At 37.4% G+C, this 27,844-nt stretch overlaps 1 protein-coding gene across 3 annotated transcripts in view; it reads left to right on the top strand.

Annotated features, from left to right (window-relative positions):
* LOC128654469 (phosphatidylinositol 3,4,5-trisphosphate 3-phosphatase TPTE2) overlaps window positions 1-27,844 on the top strand; it is a 219,746-nt gene that overhangs the window by 118,397 nt on the left and 73,505 nt on the right. For all 3 annotated transcript variants that reach the window (XM_053708395.1, XM_053708396.1, XM_053708397.1), the window contains 2 exons: window positions 21,817-21,978; window positions 26,029-26,148. In XM_053708395.1, the coding sequence (XP_053564370.1) occupies window positions 21,817-21,978; window positions 26,029-26,148 (282 nt within the window). The remainder of the gene's footprint in view (window positions 1-21,816; window positions 21,979-26,028; window positions 26,149-27,844) is intronic.

Here is a 27,844-nt window from a genome sequence, read left to right on the forward strand (position 1 = left end):
GGCCGCAACATTAGAAGTAAACTTGTTCAGTACAGTGTAAACTTACTTTGATATATTTTTGATATTGCAATTACACTACAGCAAACATGCTGTATTTTGATAACATGTTTTGGTACAATGCAATTGCAATATAAGAAATAAATCAAAGTAAGTTTACCCTGTCACTAAACTCCAAAATGCCGCTCCAGACTCATACAGCTTCTCTCCTAAACGAAACAGGAGCCGGGGCGTCTGACAGAGACAAAACTACAGAGTGGTGCACACCGTGATGGCTGAGTACGCTATTAAATTCCAAAGCATCAAAAATAGGAAACATCTGCACTCGTGCGGCAAAAAATATTTTAAAATAATCTATGATTAAGTGCCTGTGAGTTGCACAAAATGCATAAGGATTTTCATCCTTCCTCTCATTTGTATTTTCATTGAAATGTAATAAAGATTTTTTTTTTAAGTATTTTTTGCCACACAAGTGCAGCCATTTCCAATTTTAAGCTTACACTGTACTGAACGAGTTTACTTCTAATATTACGCTCACACTATAACAAATGTGTTCAGGGCCGGACTGGGAATAAAAAGCAGCCCTAGAAAAATATGAAGACCAGCCACAATTTTCTGTTGATTCAATAGAATGCACATGCCCTATTTTTCTCAAAAGGGATTACTGGGATACTCCTTCCCCAATATTTTTTTCAGAATTAAATTAAATTAAATTGTAGCTTTCCAGCCCCAGCTGCTGCAGCCCACCGGGAAATCGCCTGGTATCACCCTGAATGTGTTATTAAAATATAACACATTTGGTACAGTGCAATTGCAATATTAAAACTAAACAAATACAGTGTAAAACTGTAGATGCTATACAAATACAAAGCTGACTTCCTTTTAAAACACGTTTCAAAAAACGCACTATTGTAAAACAAAAAAGCTGCAGCTACTGTCTTCTGCTCCTAAAAAAGAAAAGAACACGCCAAAAGTTGAAAACATGTTTATTTATATAGCAAACTTTCTTAAAATATATAATTTAGTATTTTACAGTAAAATTCTTATTAAGTTTTTTTTGTATTTTATTAGCAATGGTGATCACATACATAATTGTGAATATATAGTGATAACGCGACCACACTAACTCCCTTTCCCCATAGACTTCTATGCGGTGTGCTAAACCTGAAAGTGTGTTAAGAATAATTCAAATATCTATGTTCTTCTCTTAGAAGAAAATGTTCTTTTAATTTTAAATATATATTTCTATGGATATTTGTAAAAAGTTTAACATAGTAACATAGTAGATGAGGTTGAAGAAAGACCATCAAGTTCAACCTATACAAATCTTAATATGCTTACAATAAAAGCTCCAGCTGAGCTTAAATTAACTCAATTAAAAAAGGTGACCCATTTAACACCAGCAATTATATCCCTGAATTCTGTTTCTTGTCAGAAATGTATCTAAACCATTTTTAAATGTATCTAAGGTACTGGCATTTACTACCTCCTTAGGTAATAAGTTCCACAATTTGATTGCTCTTACAGTGAAAAAACATTTACGTTGCTAGAGATTAAATCTCCTTTCTGCCAGCCTTAAATTGTGACCTCTTGTCACAAACAATTTTCTTGGAATAAACAGAGCTTCTGCCATTATTGTATATGGGCCTTGAATATATTTATATAAAGTAATCATGTTACCTCTCAAGCGCCTCTTTTCTAGAGAAAACAGACCCAATTTGGCTAACCTCTCCTCAAAGCTTAAATTCTACATTTAATCCTACACTGACCTAATGACCTTACAGAACTTTGTATCATCTGCAAAAAGAGATGCTGTTATTTTATCATTGCTGAAGTCATTTAAAAAAATATTAAAAAAAACAGAGCCCAGTACTGATCCCTGGGTGACTCCATTGATTACCTCTGTCCTATCTGAGTATGATCCATTTACTACAACTCTTTTCTCCCTGTCTTTTATCCTGTTATGTATCCATGAGCTATTCCCAGTCCCTTCATTTTGTAAATTATATATCTATATCTATATATCTATATGAAAATAATTATATACAGTATCTCACAAAAGTGAGTACACCCCTCACATTTTTGTAAATATTTTATTATATCTTTTCATGTGACAAAACTGAAGAAATAGCGCTTGGCTACAATGTAAAATAGTGAGTGTACAGCCTGTATATCAGTGTAAATTTGCTGTCCCCCTTAAAACAACTCAACACACAGCCATTAATGTCTAAACCGTTGGCAACAAAAGTGAGTACACCCCTAAGTGGAATTCTCCAAATTGGGCCCAATTAGCCATTTCTTCCCCCCCCCCGGTGTCATGTGACTCGTTAGTGTTACAAGGTCTCAGGTGTGAATGGGTAGCAGGTGTGTTAAATTTGGTATTATCGCTCTCATATTCTCTCATACTGGTCACTGGAAGTTCAACATGGCACCTCATGGCAAAGAACTCTTTGAGGATCTGAAAAAAGAATTGTTGCTCTACAGAAAGATGGCCTAGGCTATAAGAAGATTGCCAAGACCCTGAAACTGAGCTGCAGCACAGTGCGCAAGACCATACAGCGGTTTCACAGGACAGGTTCCACTCAGAACAGGCCTCGCCATGGTCGACCAAAGAAGTTGACTGCACATGCTCAGCGTCATATCCAGAGGTTGTCTTTGGGAAATAGACGTATGAGTGCTGCCAGCATTGCAGCAGAGGTTAAAGGGGTGGGGGGTCAGCCTGTCAGTGCTCAGACCATACGCCGCACACTGCATCAAATTGGTCTGCATGGCTGTCATCCTAGAAGGAAGCCTCTTCTAAAGATGATGCACAATAAAGCCTGCAAACAGCTGAAGACAAGCAGACTAAGTGCATGGATTACTGTAACCATGTCCTGTGGTCCGATGAGACCAAGATGAACTTATTTGGTTGAGATGGTGTCAAGCGTGTGTGGCGGCAACCAGGTGAGGAGTACAAAGACAAGTGTGTCTTGCCTACAGCCTAGCATGGTGGTGGGAGTGTCATGGTCTGGACCTACATGAGTGCTGCCGGCACTGGGGAGCTACAGTTCATTGAGGGAACCATGAATGCCAACATGTACTGTGACATACTGAAGCAGAGCATGATCCCCTCCCTTCGGAGACTGGGCCACAGGGCAGTTTTCCAACATAACAACCCCAAACACACCTCCAAGACGACCACTGCCTTGGTGATGGACTGGCCAAGCATGTCTCCAGACCTAAACTTTATTGAGCATCTGTGGGGCATCCTCAAATAGAAAGTGGGGGAGCGCAAGGTCTCTAACATCCACCAGCTCCGTGATGTCATGATGGAGGAGTGGAAGAGGACTCCAGTGGCAACCTGTGAAGCTCTGGTGAACTCCATGCCCAAAAGGGTTAAGGCAGTGCTGGAAAATAATAGTGGCCACACAAAATATTGACACTTTGGGCCCAATTTGGACATTTCCACTTAGGGGTGTACTCACTTTTGTTGCCAACGGTTTAGACATTATATATACCGTATTTTTCGCTCCATAAGACGCACTTTTTTCCCTTTCAAAAGTAAGGGGAAATGTCTGTGCGTCTTATGGAGCGAATGTGACTGATAAAAAAAAATATTTCCTCATATACACCCGGCCGTGCATTGATTTTAATGACCCCCAGTGCCGGCGCTTGAATAAGGCAATCTAGCAGCGTACTGTCTGTCATTTTGGAAGTCACGCACACTTTATTTGCAATTTTGCATGATGGCGCGGTGGTCATGGTCAGGAGTGCGCTGGGCAAGATGTGTGTGGGCAGTGGGCACTTAGCATCGGTCTATACTGGGCTCAGGGCTGCTGGGCGGTCTGCATCATGACAGTGACATCACTCACACTTGCTCTGCTGCTGCCTGCTAGTGTGTAGTGTCAGACAGTGAGTGACGGGATGAGAGGCTCAAGCGGCGGGACAGCGGTGGAGGCAGAGCACTGGAGCTGCTGCTGACTGTTGTGCTGTGAAGAATGATGAGAGGGAAACACACGTGAGGAGATGCTGGTGCCTCGTGACTTCTCAGACTCATCTCACTCTGAGACTACATGATGATTTGCTGAGGCTTAGTGAGGGTCGGGACTAAAGCCAGTGCCACGCCGCATGAGGGATGCCCATCCGCCCCAGAATGGACAGAGAGACCGCCCGGCACAGCAGTGAGAGAGGTAGGTAAGGTGGTGCATCATGTTTGTTTGGTGACATACCGTATATGACTTTATTTACAAGCAGTCCAAATATCAAAACAAGAAATTCCTGAATCAAACTCCGGTAAAGTAGGGTAGCCTGGGTAGGGGGAGGAGGGGGTCTTATAAGGGAGCCTGCTAGGCTGCTCGTGGGCTTTATGCTGCATACTGCTCCCTACTGATCTAACAGCATTCACATGATTTGGGGGATCTGGTCAGGAAGGATCCAGCTGGGGCGGTGAAGATTTATGAGAACACATTGTGTTATAGGAGCCCTGTTTAGAGACCCACAGAACAAGAACACATTGCAGACTGTATACACAGCAGATACTAGTAGCACATAAAGAGTGCTTAGACCCTAGTTAGTAGTAAGGATGCCCAGTGCTTATCATGTGTGTTATCCTCTATTAACATTTTCAGCAGTCACAATACAGGCCACAATCAAGTCACACCAGCAGTAAAACAAATACATTCTGCTGTAAAGTCGCAGCAGGAGGCAATGTCAGAAGAAGCAGGAAGGGATAATTTACTTGTACTCTAAAATGTACTCCATTCTCTTCTTGGTATCCTTTGTTGAAAGTAGGTAGACTCAGGAGTGTGGGCATTTTTTTCTTGTTTTCCTCCTCTAAAAACTAGGTGCGTCTTATGGTCAGGTGCGTCTTATGGAGCAAAAAATATGGTATACACACAGTATATATACAGTGTGTATATATATATATAAATAAAGAGAGATATTTAAAAATAAAAAGAACATTTGTATTTCTATTAAAAAAACATAAAAAAAACATTAAATTTGTTTAAAAATTATATTGCTTATTTCAAGTTATTTTCATGGGAATGGCTCAAAAGTATATACATATGTGTATATATCTGTAACTATGTGTATGTATGTGTGTGTGTGTGTATATATATATATATATATATATATATACATATATATATATATATACTTTTGAGTGCTCTCCAGTCAAATACCTTGACATATACCAAATCCCTTTTTAACCCTTTCTAAACATTTATTTCAATAATAAACGTATATTTTACATGTGTTTTATGGAACTTTTATTCTAGCCCTAACACTTTATTTTAGGTCGCACTAATTCTTCTAGTGCTGTTTTGGCATGAACAACCATTGAAAGTATAGAGCACGTTAATGGGATGTTGGCCATTCTAAACCTTCTCTGTTAAAGCGATATCAAACCCCAAAAATGTTTTTCATGATTCAAACAGAGTATGTTATTTTAAACAACTTTCCAATTGATTTCTATTATCTAATTTGCTTCTTGGTATCCTTTGTTGAAAAGCATACCTAGGTAGGTTTAGGAGCAGCATTTCATTACTGGCAGCTAACTTCTGATTGGTGGCTGCACACAAATGCCTTATTTCATTGGTTCACCAGATGTGTTTAGATCACTCTCAGTAGTGCATAGCTGCTTCTTCAACAAAGGATACCAAAAGAATAAAGGAAATGACATAATAAAAGTAAATTGGAAAATGAAATTTATGCTTACCCGATAAATTTGTTTCTTTCATGACATGGTGAGTCCACGGATCATCATAATTACTATTGGGAATATTACTCCTGGCCTGCAGGAGGAGGCAAAGAGCACCACAGCCAAAGCTGTTAAATACCACTCCCCTTACCCATAACCCCCAGTCATTCGACCAAAGGGAAAGGAGAAAGGAAGTAATGTAAGGTGCAGAGGTGCCTGAAGTTTATGAAAAAATAAACTGTATAAAAATACAGGGCGGGGCCGTGGACTCACCGTATCATGAAAGAAACAAATTTATCAGGTAAGCATAAATTTCATTTTCTTTCTAATGACACGGTGAGTCCATGGATCATCATAATTACTATTGGGAATCGAAGCTAGAGGACACGGATGATAAGGGAGGGACAAGACAGTTAACCTAAACAGAAGGCACCACTGCTTGAAGAACCTTTCTCCCAATAACCACCTCAGCTGAAACAATAGTATCAAATTTGTAAAATTTAGAAAAAGTGTGTAAAGATGACCAAGTGGCAGACTTGCAAATCTGATCCACAGAAGCATTATTTTTGAAAGCCCAGGTAGAAGAAACAGCCCTCGTTGAGTGAGCCGTGATTTTCTCAGGAGGCCGCTGACCAGCAGTCTCATATGCCAAACGAATAATATTCCTCAACCAACAAGAAAGCGAAGTAGCCGTAGCTTTCTGACCCTTACGCTTCCCAGAAAAGATAACAAATAAAGAGGAAGACTGGCGAAAATCCTTAGTCGCCTGTAAATAATATTTCAAAGCACGAACTACATCCAAGTTTTGCAACAAACATTCCTTATGAGAAGAAGTATCAGGACACAAAGAAGGAACAACAATTTCTTGATTAATATTCTTATCAGAAACAACCTTGGGAAGAAAACCTAATGCAGTACGAAGTACTACCTTAACAGAATGAAAAATAAGAAAAGGAGACTCGCCTTGCAGCGCAGAAAGCTCCTAAACTCTTTGAGTCGAAGAGATAGCAACCAAAAACAAAACCTTCCAGGTTAACAACTTAATATCCAAAGAATGCATAGGCTCAAACGGAGCCTGTTGAAGAACTCTCAGAACTAAATTAAGACTCCAAGGAGGAGTTGCAAACTTAAACATAGGCCGAATTCTCACCAAGGCCTAACAAAATAGATAAAGCAAAAATTTGACCCTTCAGGGTACTAGCAGACAAAGCTTTTTCCAGACCCTCCTGGAGAAAAGACAAAATTCTAGGAATCCTAACTCTACTCCAAGAGTAGCCTTTAGATTCACACCAATACAGATATTTACGCCATATCTTGTAATATATCTTTCTAGTCACAGGCTTACGTGCCTGAATCATAGTCTCAATTACTGACTCAGAAAAACCACGCTTAGATAGAATCAAGCATTCAATCTCCAAGCAGTCAGCTTCAAAGAAACGATATTTGGATGAAGGAAGGGACCCTGAAGTAGAAGGTCCTTCCTCAACGGAAGACTCCAAGGTGGAAAGGATGACATCTCCACCAGATTTGCATACCAGATCCTGCGAGGCCACGCCAGTGCAATGAGAATTACCGACACCCTCTCCTGTCAGATCTGATCAATAACTCGATGAAGAAGGGCAAACGGAGGAAACACGTATGCCAGACTGAACTTCCAAGGAACTGCTAGAGCATCTATTAGAACCGCTTGAGGATCCCTTTACCTCAAACCGTACTTCGGAAGCTTGGCATTGTGACGAGATGCCATAAGATCCAACTCCGGTTGACACAAACCTGAGAATCAATCTCCAACTTCTTATCCATGGGATCCTTAAAAGCACAACTATCCTCTAAAGGAATAGTGGTCCTCTTAGCCAAAGTGGAAATAGCTCCCTCACCGTCGAATCAGAGTAATCCAAAGTAGACAAAACCTCCCTGAGTAACAAACTGAGATGCTCCAACTTAAATCTGAAAGAAACCACCTTAGAATCAGTCAAAGGAGACACACTATCAGAGTCAGAAATTTCGCCCTCAGACGCTACTGAAATATCTTCTTCCTCAGTCATGAGAAGGAACGTTAGATAAAACTGCAACAGAGTCAGAAGTCCTTCTGTGTTTACCCTGTAACATAGGAAAAGCAGACAATGCCTCAGATATAGCAGTGGATATGTGAGTAGACAAATCCTGTAAAGAAAAACTAGCCTGAGATGAAACACAGGGCACTACATGTGAGGAGGAGTGAGATTAGGAGGAATGGGGAGAAAGCTGAGCTACAGCTTGAACAGGAGGCTCCTGAACAACAGTCTCCTTATAAAATGAGGGCTCTGTATCAAAGAGTCTATCCCTGTACTGCATAGTCCTCTCAATACAAGAGGAACAGAAAGGGATAGGAGGCTCTACATTAGCATCTAAACATAGGTTACAAGTCACAGCTTGCAAGTCTTCCTGGTCCATATTACACACACCACAGATAAAAAGAAAAAAACAAATAAATGTGTAAAACAATATAACATTACTGTCACATTAAATAAAAAAAGAAATGCAAGCACCTCTGCAACTTAACAGCCTAACAAGGTGCTAAATGACCCCCTACCAGCCGGAGGATACGAGTAGCGCAACCACTGTGCAGCCAGAGGAACCGGACTCCAAACGAAAAACAACAGCACCGGAGCGAACTGCTGCTGCACTAAGACAAACCCCAAGAGCGGAAGAGCGCAAAAACTACGCACCATACCAAACTCCGCCCATCGTGGGCGTCACACAACCTCCCGGCCGACATCACTATGCATCATATAGAAAAACGCCGCCAGGAGAACCTAACATCCACTAAACTGCGCAACACGCAGCAGACACAAAAACCGGCAGCTCATGCGACCAGGAGCTTCAATTTGTCCCCCCAGAATATTGCTGCCCTTAGTGAATGAAATAATAAAAGCAGACCAAACATGCTGCCAAAATGAAGTTCCTAAGAAACTATAAAGCCTCCCAAAACTCTCACACAGTTTAAACACAGTGTCCCACATCAATAAAAAACTGCCAAAAGTACACCTGCACACAAGCAGGATTAACCCCATAAGTGCCAGAGAGAATTTCTGTGTTCCCAACAGAAAAAAACAAAGATAGCACTTACCTCCAGACTGCCAGGCAGCAAGGCAGTTCAGCAGGCTTGCAAGGATTCCTTCCTAACAGGGACCTGAGAATAAAAGAAAAAGACCAAGTAAACCTACATAGAGGGGTACTTATCAAGCCGTCTACTTTACCTGCCTTCGCCGGTCCAATACGCCCGCCTAAGCTCGCCTACCATCGCCGCCGCGGACCTGAATACATTCGCCTAAGTTATCAAAAAAGCTGTCAAAAAGCCGTGCACCAAGTACGGGGCGATGAGCAGCGGATTGTGAGAGTTATCACTCATCCGATCTCGCTGCTCTTCGGCTTTTTGACAGCTTTATTGACAAGCTGTCACTAAGCACCCACACTAACTACACTGTTCTACCCCCTATACCGGCGCCCCCGGAGCCCCCTGCAACTCAATAAAGTTATTAACCCATAAACCGCCACTCCTAGACCCCGCCGCAACTCTTATAAATGTATTAACCCCTAAACCGCCGCTCCCGGACACCGCCGCCACCTACATTATACCTAGTAACCCCTATCCTGCCTCCCCTATACCGCCGCCTCCTATAATAAATTTATTAACCCCTATCCTGCGGATCCCGGACCTCGCCGCAACGAAATAAATAGTTTAACCCCTAAACCGCCGCTCCCGGACCCCGCCGCAACCTATCTTAAACTTATTAACCCCTAATCTGCCCCCCTACACTGTTGCCACCTATAATAAATTTATTAACCCCTATCCTGCCCCACCTACACCACCGCCACTGTAATAAAATTATTAACCCCTATCCTGCCCTCCCTACACCACCGCAACTGTAATAAAATTATTAACCCCTAAACCTAAGTCTAACACTAACCCTAGCACCCCCCTAACTTAAATATTAATTAAATAAATCTAAATAATATTTCTCTTATTAACTAAATGAATCCTATTTAAAACTAAATACTTACCTTTAAAATAAACCCTAATATAGCTACAATATAAATAATAATTATATTGTAGCTATATTAGGATTTATTTTTATTTTACAGGCATCTTTCAATTTATTTTAACTAGGTACAATAGCTATTAAAATCGCCGCCTGGATGATGACTTCTGCTGCTCCGGATCTCCTCTTCGGTTCCATCGGTGGTCGGCTGGCTGAACACGGCTCAAGGTAGGATGATCTTCAGGGGGGTAGTGTTAGGTTTATTTAAGGGGGGTTTGGGTTAGATTAGGGGTATGTGGGTGGTGGGTTTTAATGTTGGGGGGGTGTTGTATTTTTATTTTACAGGCAAAAGAGCTGTTTTATTTGGGGCATGCCCCGCAAAAGGCCCTTTTAAGGGCTGGTAAGGCAAAAGAGCTTAGCTTTTTTTATTTTTTGTACTTTAGTTAGTTTATTTAATTGTATTTAATTGTAGTTATTTGTAGCTAATTAATTTAATTAAGTTAATGATAGTGTAGTGTTAGGTTTAATTGTAACTTAGGTTAGGATTTATTTTACAGGTAATTTTGTATTTCTTTTAGCTAGGTAGTTATTAAATAGTTAATAACTATTTAATAACTATTTTAACTAGCTAAAATAAATACAAAGTTACCTGTAAAATAAATATAAATCCTAAAATAGCTACAATGTAATTATTAATTACATTGTAGCTATCTTAGGGTTTATTTTACAGGTAAGTATTTAGTTTTAAATAGGAATAATTTATTTAAGTATAGTGTAGTGTTAGGTGTAATTGTAACTTAGGTTAGGATTTATTTTACAGGTAAATTTCTCTTTATTTTAACTAGGTAGCTATTAAATAGTTAATAACTATTTAATAGCAATTGTACCTAGTTAAAATAAATTGAAAGTTGCCTATAAAATAAAAATAAATCCTAAGATAGCTACAATATAATTATTATTTATATTGTAGCTATATTAGGGTTTATTTTAAAGGTAAGTATTTAGTTTTAAATAGGATTCATTTAGTTAATAAGAGAAATATTATTTAGATTTATTTAATTAATATTTAAGTTAGGGGGGTGTTAGGGTTAGTGTTAGACTTAGGTTTAGGGGTTAATAATTTTATTACAGTTGCGGCGGTGTAGGGGGGCAGGATAGGGGTTAATAATTTTATTACAGTGGCGGCAGTGTAGGGGGGGGCAGGATAGGGGTTAATAAATTTATTATAGGTGGCGACGGTGTAGGGGGGCAGATTAGGGGTTAATAAGTTTAAGATAGGTTGCGGCGGGGTCCGGGAGTGGCGGTTTAGGGGTTAAACTATTTAGTTGCGGCGAGGTTCGGGATCCGCAGGATAGGGGTTAATAACTTAATTATAGGTGGCGGCGGTATAGGGGGGGCAGGATAGGGGTTAGTAGGTATAATGTAGGTTTAGGGGTTAATACATTTATAAGAGTTGCGGCGGGGTCTAGGAGCGGCGGTTTAGGGGTTAGTAACTTTATTTAGTTGCAGGGGGCTCCGGGGGTACATGTTAGGGTGTTAGGTGTAGACAGCTCCCATAGGAATGAATGGGATGTCTGGCAGCAGTGAACATGAACTTTCGCTATGGTCAGACTCCCATTGATTCCTATGGGATCCGCCGCCTCCAGGGCAGCGGTTTGAAAACCAGGTACGCTGGGCCGGAAAAGTGCCGAGCGTACCTGCTAGTTTTTTGATAACTAGCAAAAGTAGTCAGATTGTGCCGCACTTGTGTGCGGAACATCTGGAGTGACGTAAGAATCGATCTGTGTCGGACTGAGTCCGGCGGATCGAAGCTTACGTCACTATAGTCTACTTTTGCCGGTATCTAGGGCTTGATAACTAAGGCGAATCAGCCTCGCCTCAAATACGCTGCGGAATTCCAGCGTATTTGAGGTAGACACGTTGATAACTACCCCTCATAGTCTTTATCCAAGAAAGGGCAGCATCACATCTTGGGAGGCACAGAGGGGATTATACCCCCCAAGTTCCCAAAAGCTTAAAAGCCACCACTGCTCTACTGAAGAGACTGACGTGGAATACAGCTACACCCCCGAGAAAAACAAAACAAAATTGTTCTGCTACAAAAAATAAAAAATTCTTGATTGAAGAATCAGACACCTAATATTACCACCTCCTTGCACTACAAGCAAAGAGAATGACTGGGGGTTGTGGGTAAGGGGAGTGGTATTTAACAGCTTTGGCTGTGGTGCTCTTTGCCTCCTCCTGCAGGCCAGGAGTGATATTCCCAATAGTAATTATGATGATCCGTGGACTCACCGTGTCATTAGAAAGAAAGTTGTTTAAAATCACATGCTGTATATGAATCATTAAATATTTTTTGGGGGTTTTATGTCCCTTTAAATCGGTTTTAATATGGACTTGTAATATCAATTTGCACACTAATTTTAGCACAGTGCAGCAATATTGATATTGCACCCTAGTGCACCATTTGTAATCTGGGTCATAAAAAAATAAAAGATTTAAAAAAAAAGCTTTAACATCTGCTTACTGCATTTCATGGTGGTGGTCTATATATTATTCATTTAAAGGTAAATATACTCACAGTGTTTGTATAGAGATGAACTCTCATTATCTGTACTGGATCTATCTTCACAAAACCTGCCAAAACCTGCACCTTCTGCACAGACAACAAAATGCTGATGTAGGACACATTTTTAGTTTACAAAACAGATAAAACATTAGAATTAGGTGGAGCAAGCTTGACTTTATTATTGCTGTCTAGTAAAAACATACTATAAGCTTTACAAACACAAGTACAAAGGACACTGAGTGCAGTTGTTACTTGCTGCTTATATATCAGAAGGTTACCAGTTTTATAATGAGTTTTTTGTACAGATCTGAATCAACTACGTTTATATTTATCATAGAGTCTACATGTCCTGTGTTTTCATCTGAAGGGCCACAATATTTTTCTCTCTTATACAACCCCACCCACAACACTCCATGACACTCTGCCTTGGGCTCATATTGACTTTGCCATGGGCTGCCATAACTCCAGCCATGGGTCACCATGACTCTGCTCACAGCCTCACAGCCCAGGATACTAGCGGGGAAAATATATATTTTAAAACTTGTACAAATCTAATTATTTATTTATCCTTCCTCACTCAGCGCAGCCTTAAAGTGAATGAAAATGTTGAAAAAATTTGATTAAAAACAAGGGCACTTTAATTCATCAAAATTTAAATTTCACTCGTCGTGAAAAAATACTTATCTTTTAAACTTGACAGCCGCTCCAGCTTCCCCCGGTCGTTGCAAAGTCATTTCTCACGTCAGAAATGATGGATCGGTCTATCCTCCAATAACAGCTTCCCCCCAAGGAATCAGTGTCTGATTTGAAGCCGTGATTGGAGGAAGCCGGATTCCTCATTTTAGACCCAGAAAGAGGCTTTGCGTTGGGCAGAGGAAGCTGGAGCGTCTGTTAAGATTCAAAGGTAAGTTTTTTTCACAACACGAGTGAAATGTAAATTTTGATGAAGTAAAGTGACCCTGTTTTTAATCGAATTTTTAAAAACCGGGCACTTTAGCATCAAAATTTACATTCACTTTAACTCATACAAAAGCAGGGTATGAGTACTGCTCAGAATTCCCAAGTAGGATAATGTCTAAGTTCATGTAATTACAAGAGAGTACCTCTGCCAACACCTCTTTGTATTAAAGCTCAATCTCTAGCATATTATGTGGAAAAAAACAATGTTATACATTTTAGAGAGCTCTTCCTCATCAATTCTAAACCTCTTTGTTTGCCTTAAAAGTTGAAGGCCCATGGCAGCCTGCATTAGAACGTTAGGTACAACCATGCAAGCAAATAAAATGGACTCAAAATGGTCCTCAAAATGGTATTAACTAGTAGAAGCTTGATTTTGTTTGAATAAACTTTATATTGGGTTGGAAGAATCAATATGACAAGTACAGTATGGTTCTATGAAAGAGTTTAACTGTACCTAATTGGCCTCAGCAGAGAAAGAAGCCTAGGTTACAACATGGTGGCATCCATATGGCTGATTTTTTCAATAATTAAATTTTAAAACATCCATCTGCATGTTATTATCATACTAATATTTGCTTTGAATTAATCATTATGTCTAACAATTATTTAGGGCCAGATTACAAGTGGAGCGCTAAATATCGCTTTCATGAAAGCAATATTTGCGCTCCACTGTGCAATACCAGCGCACTCTAATGTCGCATACGCTAATGTCGCATACGCATTGCGTAACCCATAAATAGATATGTATATAAGCATATACATTTACTGGGAACACACAGCTCCCATAGACCGCAATGTAAAGGCACTTTTCAGTGCTGTTTGTTTTCTAACACCCCACTCCCGCCAACTTTACCCCCAAAATACTGCCTATTGCAGTTATTTTATTAAAAAAATAAAGATCCTGCTAATTTTATATTTTAATAAAATACACTACACTGTATTTTGGGGGTATTTATAAATTAACCAGAGATCTGATCTCTGATTAATTTTGTAAGCACTAATTGCTACCGCAAGCACGTAGTAACAATAATCAGCTACTTGAAATGGCGGATTAATTATCACGTGCCTGCTTCGCTGTAAGTAAGCTTTATGCTCTCGTCAGGTAGCGCACATATTACAAGTTGAAAGTAAAAGGTTTGTGCGTGAGCAAAACCTGATGCGCACTAACTTCCTGACTTTGGATATCGCGACCATACTAATGCATTTGTCCCATAGACTTTCATCAAGAGCGTAGAAGAAAAAAACCTAACACTATCATTCGCACACCCTAACCCGACAGGAGTTATTAATACTTCACAATCCAATGTTCTTCACAAACAGGACAATGTTATTTTTAAAAGTAAATACATATTTATATATATATATATATGTGTATTTACCTATACTTGTATATCTTTTCCTTTAGATATACAGGTATATATCAGTATATACCTATACCTGTATCTCTATATCTATTCCTATAGGTATATAGGTATAGATATCTATTTTAGATTAACATAATTATATATATATATATATATATATGTATATATATATAAAATAATAAAAAATAAAAAAAAATTGTTCATGAAAAAAATAGGAATGTAAAATATGCGTAACGTGCTTCGGGTTTCGCAATTTAGGTCTAACACAGTGTCAGGTTGGCACACATAAAAACTTATTATTTATTTTAAAGGCGTGTTATTATTAATATTACATACAAATATTAAAATTTTAATAATAATTATTATTACAAATTTGTTATAGATACTTTCAAAATGTGTATATATATATATATATATATATATATATATATATACACATATATATATATATACTGTATATATTCTGTGGATTGTTTAGATTTTTTTACTGTACTATTAATATTTTTTATATTTTATATGTAATATTTCAATAATGCGTTTTAAGATAACAAGGTTTTCATGTGCGCTAACCTAGACCGCGTTAAACCTAAATTGCGAAACAGGAAGTGTGTTACTCATATTTTACATCCCTATGTTCTTCACATAGAAAAAAATAATAATTTTTATTATTAAATATATATTTCTATATATATCTATCCGATAATGTTAATGTAAAATAGATATCTATACCTATATACCTATACCTAGGTATATACAGATATAAAAAAATACATAAATATATATATATATATACAGTTATATGCAAAAGTTTAGGCACCCCTGACAATTTCCATGATTTTCATTTATAAATAATTGGGTGTTTGGATCTGCAATTTCATTTTGATCGATCAAATAACTGAAGGAGTGAAATGAGGTTTATTGGATTAACATAAAATGTGCAATATGCATCAAAACAAAATTAGACAGGTGCATAAATTTGGGCAACCCAACAGAAATATTGCATCAATATTTAGTAGAGCCTCCTTTAGCAGAAATAACAGCCTGTAGACGCTTCCTATAGCCTGTAATGAGTGTCCACGGAGTTCATGGTTAAATACTATGGGGACTTACAAATGTGGCAAGTCTCTTTGTAAACCATGTAAATACTTAAAGCAAAGGAATGGCTTTGAATCATATGTAACAAATGAATCATTTACCACTAGGGGATGTGTAAAATGTTCTTCAACATTTGTAATCTATTTGGTTGAATGTACTCAACATAGATTACAGTATGTTGGGTTAACTACCCGGGACATACGCACTAGGATTAAGGAGCATTTGGGATACATCTCAAATGATATCCATTGTTCGGCACTCTCCAGACATTTTATTGAAGTACACGGGAAAAATGTTGATATGTTTAAATGGAACGCAATTGAAGCGATTTGCAAGCCACGAAGAGGGGGCAGCAAACAAAAAATACTTGAAAGACAAGAAATTTATTGGATCCATAAACTAAAAACATTGGTCCCGTGTGGATTTAATTCACAATTTGATGTAATTAATTATTGGGAATGATCCACCTATAATTATAAGCCTGAGTAGAGACCTGGTTTGATACTATATGTTGATATCCTTTATTTAAGACAGTGTAGAGTAAATTTGAACAATAGGATTTCAAATTGATTTAACATATAAACATATGTCTTTATAATTTAGATATCTATGACAGAAGAAAGATTGGATTATGTACTTTGTGCTAGTTTCAGAATTTAGTATCATAGCTACTGTGTGATACTGGGTTATGTCTTTATGTAACTATGAATAGTATCATGCTTGTATGGCATGCTATTTCATTAAGTAGACAACTATAAGTATTCACTTTAGCACTATATATTGTAATTAACTTAAGCACATAGTATGTATAGCAGAGAGGTGTCAGCTAAAGTATTGGTAGCACCTCTATGCTTTACCATTCCTCTCGTATTAACCAGGAGCCTCCATTTTTGGTTAATTAATTATTTTGTTTATCATATCTGTGACTTACAAATGAAAGTATGTTTGTTTATGTCATGTTCATTTCCATTAAGATTGCGAATAGGTTCACTAGTGTTGTACCATATATAAAATGATAGTGATAGGCATTGCAACTATTAATTAAATTCAATTACAGTGTTTGTTTTTTAATTGTTTAAGGGGCGGAGTATTACCCTTTAAAAAGCACACCCTCTGAGAAGGGGGATATGTCTATGATTACGGCCAGGCTGGCTGAAACATGTTAGGCTGTGCTTGCTGAATTGTTTTTACCAGAGGCTCTGCTGCACAGGGTCTTTTAACTTTGATATGACCTGTTGAGAATAAAGTTTTGGATTTTTTACCTTTACGAGGACGCCTGGATATTATTTCATCTTTATTAAATATATATATATATATATATATATATATATATATATATATATATATATATATATATATACACATATATATATATATATATATATATATATATATATATATATATACATATATATATATATATACAGGGAGTGCAGAATTATTAGGCAAATTAGTATTTTGACCACATCATCCTCTTTATGCATGTTGTCTTACTCCAAGCTGTATAGGCTCGAAAGCCTACTACCAATTAAGCATATTAGGTGATGTGCATCTCTGTATTGAGAAGGGGTGTGGTCTAACGACATCAACACCCTATATCAGGTGTGCATAATTATTAGGCAACTTCCTTTCCTTTGGCAAAATGGGTCAAAAGAAGGACTTGACAGGCTCAGAAAAGTAAAAAATAGTGAGATATCTTGCAGAGGGATGCAGCACTCTTAAAATTGCAAAGCTTCTGAAGCGTGATCATCGAACAATCAAGCGTTTCATTCAAAATAGTCAACAGGGTCGCAAGAAGCGTGTGGAAAAACCAAGGCGCAAAATAACTGCCCATGAACTGATATACATATATATATATATATATATACAGGGAGTGCAGAATTATTAGGCAAATTAGTATTTTGACCACATCATCCTCTTTATGCATGTTGTCTTACTCCAAGCTGTATAGGCTCGAAAGCCTACTACCAATTAAGCATATTAGGTGATGTGCATCTCTGTATTGAGAAGGGGTGTGGTCTAACGACATCAACACCCTATATCAGGTGTGCATAATTATTAGGCAACTTCCTTTCCTTTGGCAAAATGGGTCAAAAGAAGGACTTGACAGGCTCAGAAAAGTAAAAAATAGTGAGATATCTTGCAGAGGGATGCAGCACTCTTAAAATTGCAAAGCTTCTGAAGCGTGATCATCGAACAATCAAGCGTTTCATTCAAAATAGTCAACAGGGTCGCAAGAAGCGTGTGGAAAAACCAAGGCGCAAAATAACTGCCCATGAACTGAGAAAAGTCAAGCGTGCAGCTGCCAAGATGCCACTTGCCACCAGTTTGGCCATATTTCAGAGCTGCAACATCACTGGAGTGCCCAAAAGCACAAGGTGTGCAATACTCAGAGACATGGCCAAGGTAAGAAAGGCTGAAAGACGACCACCACTGAACAAGACACACAAGCTGAAACATCAAGACTGGGCCAAGAAATATCTCAAGACTGATTTTTCTAAGGTTTTATGGACTGATGAAATGAGAGTGAGTCTTGATGGGCCAGATGAATGGGCCCGTGGCTGGATTGGTAAAGGGCAGAGAGCTCCAGTCCGACTCAGACGCCAGCAAGGTGGAGGTGGAGTACTGGTTTGGGCTGGTATCATCAAAGATGAGCTTGTGGGCCCTTTTCGGGTTGAGGATGGAGTCAAGCTCAACTCCCAGTCCTACTGCCAGTTTCTGGAAGACACCTTCTTCAAGCAGTGGTACAGGAAGAAGTCTGCATCCTTCAAGAAAAACATGATTTTCATGCAGGACAATGCTCCATCACACGCGTCCAAGTACTCCACAGCGTGGCTGGCAAGAAAGGGTATAAAAGAAGAAAATCTAATGACATGGCCTCCTTGTTCACCTGATCTGAACCCCATTGAGAACCTGTGGTCCATCATCAAATGTGAGATTTACAAGGAGGGAAAACAGTACACCTCTCTGAACAGTGTCTGGGAGGCTGTGGTTGCTGCTGCACGCAATGTTGATGGTGAACAGATCAAAACACTGACAGAATCCATGGATGGCAGGCTTTTGAGTGTCCTTGCAAAGAAAGGTGGCTATATTGGTCACTGATTTGTTTTTGTTTTGTTTTTGAATGTCAGAAATGTATATTTGTGAATGTTGAGATGTTATATTGGTTTCACTGGTAAAAATAAATAATTGAAATGGGTATATATTTGTTTTTTGTTAAGTTGCCTAATAATTATGCACAGTAATAGTCACCTGCACACACAGATATCCCCCTAAAATAGCTATAACTAAAAACAAACTAAAAACTACTTCCAAAACTATTCAGCTTTGATATTAATGAGTTTTTTGGGTTCATTGAGAACATGGTTGTTGTTCAATAATAAAATTAATCCTCAAAAATACAACTTGCCTAATAATTCTGCACTCCCTGTATATATATATATATATATATATATATATATATATATAATATATATATATATATATATATATATATATATATATATACTGTATATATTCTGTGGATTGTTTAGATTTTTTTACTGTACTATTAATATCTTTTATATTTTATATGTAATATTTCAATAATGCGTTTTAAGATAACAAGGTTTTCATGTGCGCTAACCTAGACCGCGTTAAACCTAAATTGCGAAACAGGAAGTGTGTTACTCATATTTTACATCCCTATGTTCTTCACATAGAAAAAAATAATAATTTTTATTATTAAATATATATTTCTATATATATCTATCCGATAATGTTAATGTAAAATAGATATCTATACCTATATACCTATACCTAGGTATATACAGATATAAAAAATACATAAATATATATATATATATATATATATATATATATATATATATATATATATATATATATATATATATATATATATATATATATACAGTTATATGCAAAAGTTTAGGCACCCCTGACAATTTCCATGATTTTCATTTATAAATAATTGGGTGTTTGGATCTGCAATTTCATTTTGATCGATCAAATAACTGAAGGAGTGAAATGAGGTTTATTGGATTAACATAAAATGTGCAATATGCATCAAAACAAAATTAGACAGGTGCATAAATTTGGGCAACCCAACAGAAATATTGCATCAATATTTAGTAGAGCCTCCTTTAGCAGAAATAACAGCATGTAGACGCTTCCTATAGCCTGTAATGAGTGTCTGGATTCTGGATGAAGGTATTTTGGACCATTCCTCCTTGCAAAACAGCTTCAAAACACCCCACAGATTTTTAATGATATTCTGGTCTGGGGACTGGGATGGCCATTCCAGAACATTGTACTTGTTCCTCTACATAAATGCCAGAGTAGCGTTTGAGCAGTGTTTTGGGTCGTTGTCTTGTTGAAATATCCAGCTCCGGCGTAACTTCACCTTTGTGACTGATTCCTCAACATTATTCTCAAGTATCTGCTGATATTGAGTGGAATCCATGCGACCCTCAACTTTAACAAGATTCCCAGTACCGGCACTGGCCACACCAAATTTTACTGTGGGTAGCAAGTGTTTGTCTTGGAACGCTGTGTTCTTTTGCCACCATGCATAATGCCCCTTGTTATGACCAAATAAATCTTTGTTTCTTCAGTTCACAGCACCTTCTTCCAAAATGAAGCTGGCTTGTCCAAATATGCGTTTGCATACTTCAAGCGACTCTGTTTGTGGCATGTGTGCAGAAAAGGCTTCTTCCGCATCACTCTCCATTACAGCTTCTCCTTGTGCAAAGTGCGCTGAATTGTTGAACTATGCACAGTGACACCATCTGCAGCAAGATGATGTAGGTCTTTGGAGGTGGTCTGTGGGCTGTTTTTGACCGTTCTCACCATCCTTTGCCTCTCCAATATTTTACTTCTGGCCTTAACAAGAACTGTGCCTGTGGTCATCTATTTCCTCACTATGTTCCTCACAGTAGACACTGACAGCTTAAATCTCTGCGATAGCGTTTTGTAGCCTTCCCCTAAACCATAATGTTGAACAATTTTTGTTTGCAGGTCATTTGAGAGTTGTTTTGAGGCCCCCATGTTGCCACTCTTCAGAGGAGAGTCAAAGAGAACAACAACTTGCAACTGGCCACCTTAAATGCCTTTTCTCATGATTGGATGCACCTGTCTATGAAGTTCAAGGCTTAATGGGCTCACCAAACCAATTGTGTGTTCTAATTAATCGGTGCTAGGTAGTTACAGGTATTCAAATCAACAAAATGACAAGGGTGCCCAAATTTATGCACCTGTCTAATTTTGATGCATATTGCACATTTTCTGTTAATTCAAAAAACCTCATTTCACTACTGAAATATTACTGTGTCCTTCAGTTATTTGATAGATCAAAATGAAATTGCTGATCCAAACACCCAATTATTTATAAATGAAAATCATGGAAATTGTCAGGGGTGCCTAAACTTTTGCATACGACTGTATATATACTGTATATGTTAGAATAACATATTCCTGTATGTGAAGAACATTGGAATGTGAAATATGTACTGTAAATACACATTAAAACACATTATTAAATGTTATTATGGAATTGTTATTTAAACACATACATATATATATTATAGCCCTTTGCATTGAAATACATGGCCATGTACTATATACCGTTTATATAAGTGTAACAGTTTATTTGAGCGTATTTATGTTGTGTTTGGTGCAACTTTTTTTAACTCACTATCCTTTACTCAAGGTTTTCAGTCTCGCTAACTGGAGGAGTGTAAAACGTGATTGCGGTCTCACGTTCACATTTACTTTCAACTTGTAATACGAGCGCTATTTCTGTTGTGTGCAAAAAGCCGATAAAAACTGTATCACTGGCACGCAAAAGTTAGCCACTTGTAGTCTAGCCCATAATGTATGAGAGAACTTTCTCTTTATTTTTTCATCTTTGAAAGGCTACATTTGCTCTGGGTTGTCTCAAACAGTGTTTAAAATGTGCACAAGTTAGATGTAAGCTTTTCAAAATATATACATGTATATTATATGACAGCAAAATATGCTCATTCTCTTTTACACTTGAATATCCCTTTAAAAAATGTCCTTGTCATTTAAATCAGTGAGTACATAACTAGTAACATATGATCTTACTTTTGTCATTCTTATTTTTTTCAGGGTGTTTGGTGTTGTTCTCATCATTGTAGACTTTGTGCTGGTAATCGTAGATCTATCTGTCAGCGACAAAAATCCACAGACAAGTGCTCTTGTTTCAGCAATTTCTTTAGCAATATCCTTCTTCTTCCTCATTGATGTGCTTCTACATATCTTTGTTGAAGGGTAAGTGAGTGATATCCCAAACTGTTTCCTTTCTTCACTGCGTGTGGTTCTGTAGATTTCTGAGAAATAAAGAGCAACAGATACCAGTTTTTTTTACATTACTGTAGATCTGTAAAATGCCATTAATATCATACCCACATGCTACCATTGAGTTTCTAAGTGCATATGTAGAATGTGTATGTGTAGTGTCTGTATGATGTGTGTGTAGGGTTTGTATAGTGTATAGTATGGGGCCGAATTATCAAGCTCCGAATGGAGCTTGATGCTACTGTTTCCACGCCGCTGCTCCATAACTAGTCCGCTGCCTCTGAGACTGCGGTCTGCAATCCGCTCGATCCTATACAATCGGGCTGATTGACACCCCTGCTAGCGGCCTATTGGCTGTGAATCTGCAGGGGGCGGCATTGCACAAGCAGATCTGGCGAACTGCTTGTGCAATGTTAAATTCCGGCAGCGTATGCTGTCGGTATTCAGCAGTCTTTCGGACATGATATGCTACAGCATATCATGTCGGACAGACATGGATAAATTGGCCCCTATGCGTGGTGTGTTTGAAGGGTTTGTGTAATGTGTGTGTGTGTGTGTGTGTTTATTTTCAAATATATAGTCGCCCAGGCTACAGCACCATACAGAATTATACCTGGGACTACAATTCACACAAACCTCTGCTGCCAAATTACTACTAAGCATGTGTTTAATTATGTTTTCTTCCACTGAGCTCTTCTGTCTCAGACAACAATGCTTGTTTTTACTGAACTTTCAGCTAATTATTTTCATTAAAAGATTTAAAAAAAAAAAAATCAACACAATTCCAAAAATCAACTGATTGAGAAATCATGTTTTAGTTTTAATAATTGGTGGGAAAACTTGGATGCTAAATTAGATTATAAAACTAGATACATTTTTTTGAAAGAGCATAAATAAAAAAAAAATGACAATAGTGCTCAGTTTGTGTCTCTTTAATTTTAAGGAAGTTTGCATGTTTAAACATGTGAGACTGTTCTTAAAACATATATAAAATATCAATTTAAAAGCTAATCACTTAATCAGTTTATGGGAAGCATTCTGGTAAAGTTTTAAGATACTCACATTGACATTTGGAACTCATTTTTCTTTATTTTCTGATATTCCTTCCCATAGCCAGATGCTAACAAAAGACATATCCCATATTTCATTGATTGCATTTAACTTCAGAAATTTTATGTTACCATAGGGATTGTGTGTTTGAAAAATTGTAAAACTTTATTGTACATCTAAATTAAACAAAGTATCTCTCAGTATAACAATTACAGTTGATATAAATTTGAGTGTGGAATCTGATCGCACTGTACAAATAAATTATGATAATAATAATAATGTAAAGAATAGCACAATAATAAAAATGTAATATACAGGGAATGTAAACCAAATATATGTAAATTGTGAAGTTGGGAGGATAACTACTTCCAGTGTGTATTGTTTAGACTTAAAAAGGTGACAGATAATACGTATGACTAAATTATTTATGGCCGATGAAAGATAGATAGGGTGACTTTCCGTTACTCTTGTCACATCTTTGCCTCTCAGATTTCATTGCTTGCTTTTCTCTCTAGATATAAAAAAGACAACTCTACATATAAATATACAAAATGTACATATTTATGTTTAAAAAATACAGTAGAAACACAATCACAGATAAAATAATTATTGTCTTTAGAGATTTTCTCCAAACTCCTGATTAGTGTCTGGGCAGACTAACAGGAACATGAACACGGTATAGTCTGGCCAGACACTAATCAGGAGTTTGGAGAGATTCTAAGGCCGTTATTTATCAACTCCCGGACGGACAGTGTTTGCTCCCGCGATACTGTCCACCCGGCAATATCATACACAATAGCCGTGCGGGCCATTTTGGATAGCTAGCATGACTGTTGGCTAAGCGGTGGAAAATTCCCCTTACAGCAAAATAGCATTCTGCCGTGGGCTGCCTGAGGTGCTCAGCGCGGCGAACGCTTCAGACAAATGAAAGAACTGTCAGCATGAAATATTTTATACTTCATGACTGAAAGTCCCCTTTATTTGTTCCAATGGTAAATCCTAGCATTTCACAAACGCTAGGATTTACCATCACTTTAACATTGCATAAGTATTTTCTTGTACAATGGCGCCCCTCCTCATGCTAACCCAATGGCGCCCGAGTAGGGGGTTGTCAGTAACCCCTGGGCCAACATAGCAGGGTGATTTAATCCACCAGCTAATAGCTGTCATACGGGTTAGGAAACTGTGGTCTGATGAACGCTGCTTCCTATCTTTTGGCTGCAGCGATGGGACCCCAGAGCAGAATACACAGCTTGATAAATGGGGGCTTAAGTCTCTAGACTGGGCAAGTATTTTTGTCTTTAGTTTGTGCTGGGAAATCAGTATTGTTTTTGCTTTGTATATTTGCTAGCCTATGGACAATAGTAATTTAATCTGGCATTTAACATGTTTTTACTGTATTTTTTTTAAACATTAATAAATACATAGGGCCAGCTTACAAGTGAAGTGATCATTTGTTATCACTCATGAGTGCTAACTACACTCAAGAGAAAAAATTATTGTTCTTGGGTTAGTGCTGGTATTACAAGCTGAAATTAAAAAGTTAGCATGAGCGAAATAGTCAGGTGCGCTAACTTCAGGACTTCAGCTAACACGCTCTCCCCATAGACTTCTATGGGTAGTGCTAAAGATAGCTATTTCTATCTATCGTTTGCGCATTAATCCGAAGCTGTGCTAGACCAACTACACTAAAGCCAAAGGTGCATTAGAAATACTTTAAATTGTTCTTTTTATTCTTAAAAATATATTTTTACATATGTCTGAATTTTTTTGTAAGTATACTGTATATCTATTCCTATTTATCTAGATGAATATATAGAAACATTTTAAATTAAGTGAAGAACATAGGAAAGTCAAGTATTTCTATTAAAAAACATAAAAAACATATTAAAATTGATTAAAAATGATATTGCATGTTTCAAGGTATTTGATTGTAAAGGGCTCAAAAGTATATATATAATATATAATATATATATATATATATATATATATATATATGTATATATGTGTATGTATGTGTGCACATACATATTTACACATAAACATATAAATACACATGTATACACATAAATACATACATACACACATGTATACATACACACACACACACATATATATATATATATATATATATATATATATATATATATATATATATATATATACACACATATATATGTACATTGGAGCCTGTTTCAGTCAAGCACCTTGCCAAGTTTTACATGTGTTTTGTGGAAAAAAAACTTTTTAACCCTTACACTTATTTCAAGTCTCACAAATACGCTAGAGCTATTTGGGTTTTTGCTCGATCGCAACCTATAACTTTCAACTTGTAATATCAGCTCTATTTAGCAAGGTCGGGATATCCATTAAAAGTAATGGGTGCGCTAGAGTAATGTAAACCTTCAATGGTAAATATGATTTACCATGGACTTGTAATATCAAGTTGTGCACAAATGTCAGCATGGTCCAGTGTTATTGCTTATCATGTCCCTCGCTAGCATTAGCACGCCACATGTAATCAGGTCCATTATTAGATACGTATTTGTATCGCTGATTTTTTAATATACTTTTTATATAGTTACCTACAAAATTATAGCAGCTATAAATTTATTTTATTCGTACAGTATATTTTTTTCTTTTAGCGTTTGCATGCCAAATGTTTACTGTATTTCTGTCTACATATGTTTGTGTACAACCTTAGCTCTCTTTCAGAGTTTCTGCTGTTTAGAGATCAGTCCATTTTCTGCCAGTTGTATTTTCTGAAATGTTAGTGACAAATTATACACAAATGAAATACTGATTTTGCTGCAACACATTATAGAGCTGTGCAGTGCAGCCTTCTCTGACAGCTTAGGGTTTAATGCTAAAGTAATAAACTATATTAGGTCAGGGTCATAGAATATTCACCTGTAGTAAGAAGGCAAGAGCTACTTGTTTTTACTCTTACTATAATTGCTTTTTGCATTACAGATTTCAGCAGTATTTCAGTTCCAAGCTAAACATTTTTGATGCGGCGATCGTTGTTATTACATTGCTCATTACTTTGGTATATGCCTTTACGGACTTCAGTGGCGCAACAAATATCCCAAGGTATTGGCTGAAGGTTTGCTTTTAATGAAAATTACAAAGTACAGCATACAGTGTTTATTGGATGGTTTCCTATGCTCCATTTAATGATACATAATATATATTTGTTAGTGTACTTAAAGAAAATGCATAAAAAAGTAAATGTTATCTGCATAGTTCTTAACCTTTAGAACTTGTCAGTGTCCAAATATAAGTCTCCTACATGTAGTATGTCTTATTGTGTGATATATTATTTGTTCAAAGAGCTTTTGAGATGCCTTTTTATTGAAGATATTTGGCCAACACATGATATATAGAATAACGTCTCTACATGCATTGAAGAAATTACTGTTTTTGTTTTAGTTAGAATTTCAGTCTGGAACACAACAGCTTTATGTGCCCCAAGTATCTGTCCAGATTCAAGAAGCTAACAAGACTGCATGCAATGTGAACACTTTTTCAGTAGGGTTACCAAGTGTCCAGTATTTAACCAGACTGTTAGGTATTTCAGTAAATATATATATATATATATATAAAACATGGCCACTTAACTGATTGGGTTTGATCTAACGTCTTATGGAGGTATATAGCTGACAGGTGCTTCAGGGCTATGGGTCTGATCTGGGGTCTGATGTGAGTATGTAACTGACAAGGGGCTTCAGTGGAAGGGTTCTCATGTAAGGTCTGATATAAGTATATACATATAAATACAGGGGTCTGATGTGAGTATGTAACTGACAAGGGGCTTCAGTGGAAGGGTTCTCATGTAAGGTCTGATATAAGTATATACATATAAATACAGGGGTCTGATGTGAGTATGTAACTGACAAGGGGCTTCAGTGGAAGGGTTCTCATGTAAGGTCTGATATAAGTATATACATATAAATACAGGGGTCTGATGTGAGTATGTAACTGACAAGGGGCTTCAGTGTAAGGGTTCTCATATAAGGTCTGATATAAGTATATACATATAAATACAGGGGTCTGATGTGAGTATGTAACTGACAAGGGGCTTCAGTGGAAGGGTTATCATGTAAGGTCTGATATAAGTATATACATATAAATACAGGGGTCTGATGTGAGTATGTAACTAACAAGGGGCTTCAGTGGAAGGGTTATCATGTAAGGTCTGATATACGTATATACATATAAATACAGGGGTCTGATGTGAGTATGTAACTGACAAGGGGCTTCAGTGGAAGGGTTATCATGTAAGGTCTGATATAAGTATATACATATAAATACAGGGGTCTGATTTGAGGTCTTTTATCAGTATAGCTCTGAAGTGAGATGCTGTTGGTCTGATCTGAGGTCTGATTTGGGCATATAGTTGACAGTAGTATTAGGGCGGTGGGTCTGACCTGAAATCTAATATGGACATAAAACTTGCAGTGGCTTCCATTTCCCCCAATCACCTGCTGATTGTCCAATATGTTTGTGGATGACAGCCGGCAATCCTAACATTCAGACCCTCAGAACACAATTATGATGTGTATGGCCCCTAGCAGGTTCTGCACACATATGAGCTGGGGAGTCTACGTAAGGATAGGAGGGCCACACTGAAATGTTATAGTATGCAGTCTGCTGTGGCCAGATGCCCCCTCCAAATACTCCCTTAAATGGATATGAAGCCCATATTATTTATTTCATGATTTAGAAACAGCATACAATTTTAAACAACTTTCTAATTTACTTATATAAGCTAATTTGCTTCATTCTC

The sequence above is a fragment of the Bombina bombina genome, chromosome 3 (genome assembly GCF_027579735.1).
Source record: "Bombina bombina isolate aBomBom1 chromosome 3, aBomBom1.pri, whole genome shotgun sequence".
Lineage (NCBI taxonomy): Eukaryota > Metazoa > Chordata > Amphibia > Anura > Bombinatoridae > Bombina > Bombina bombina.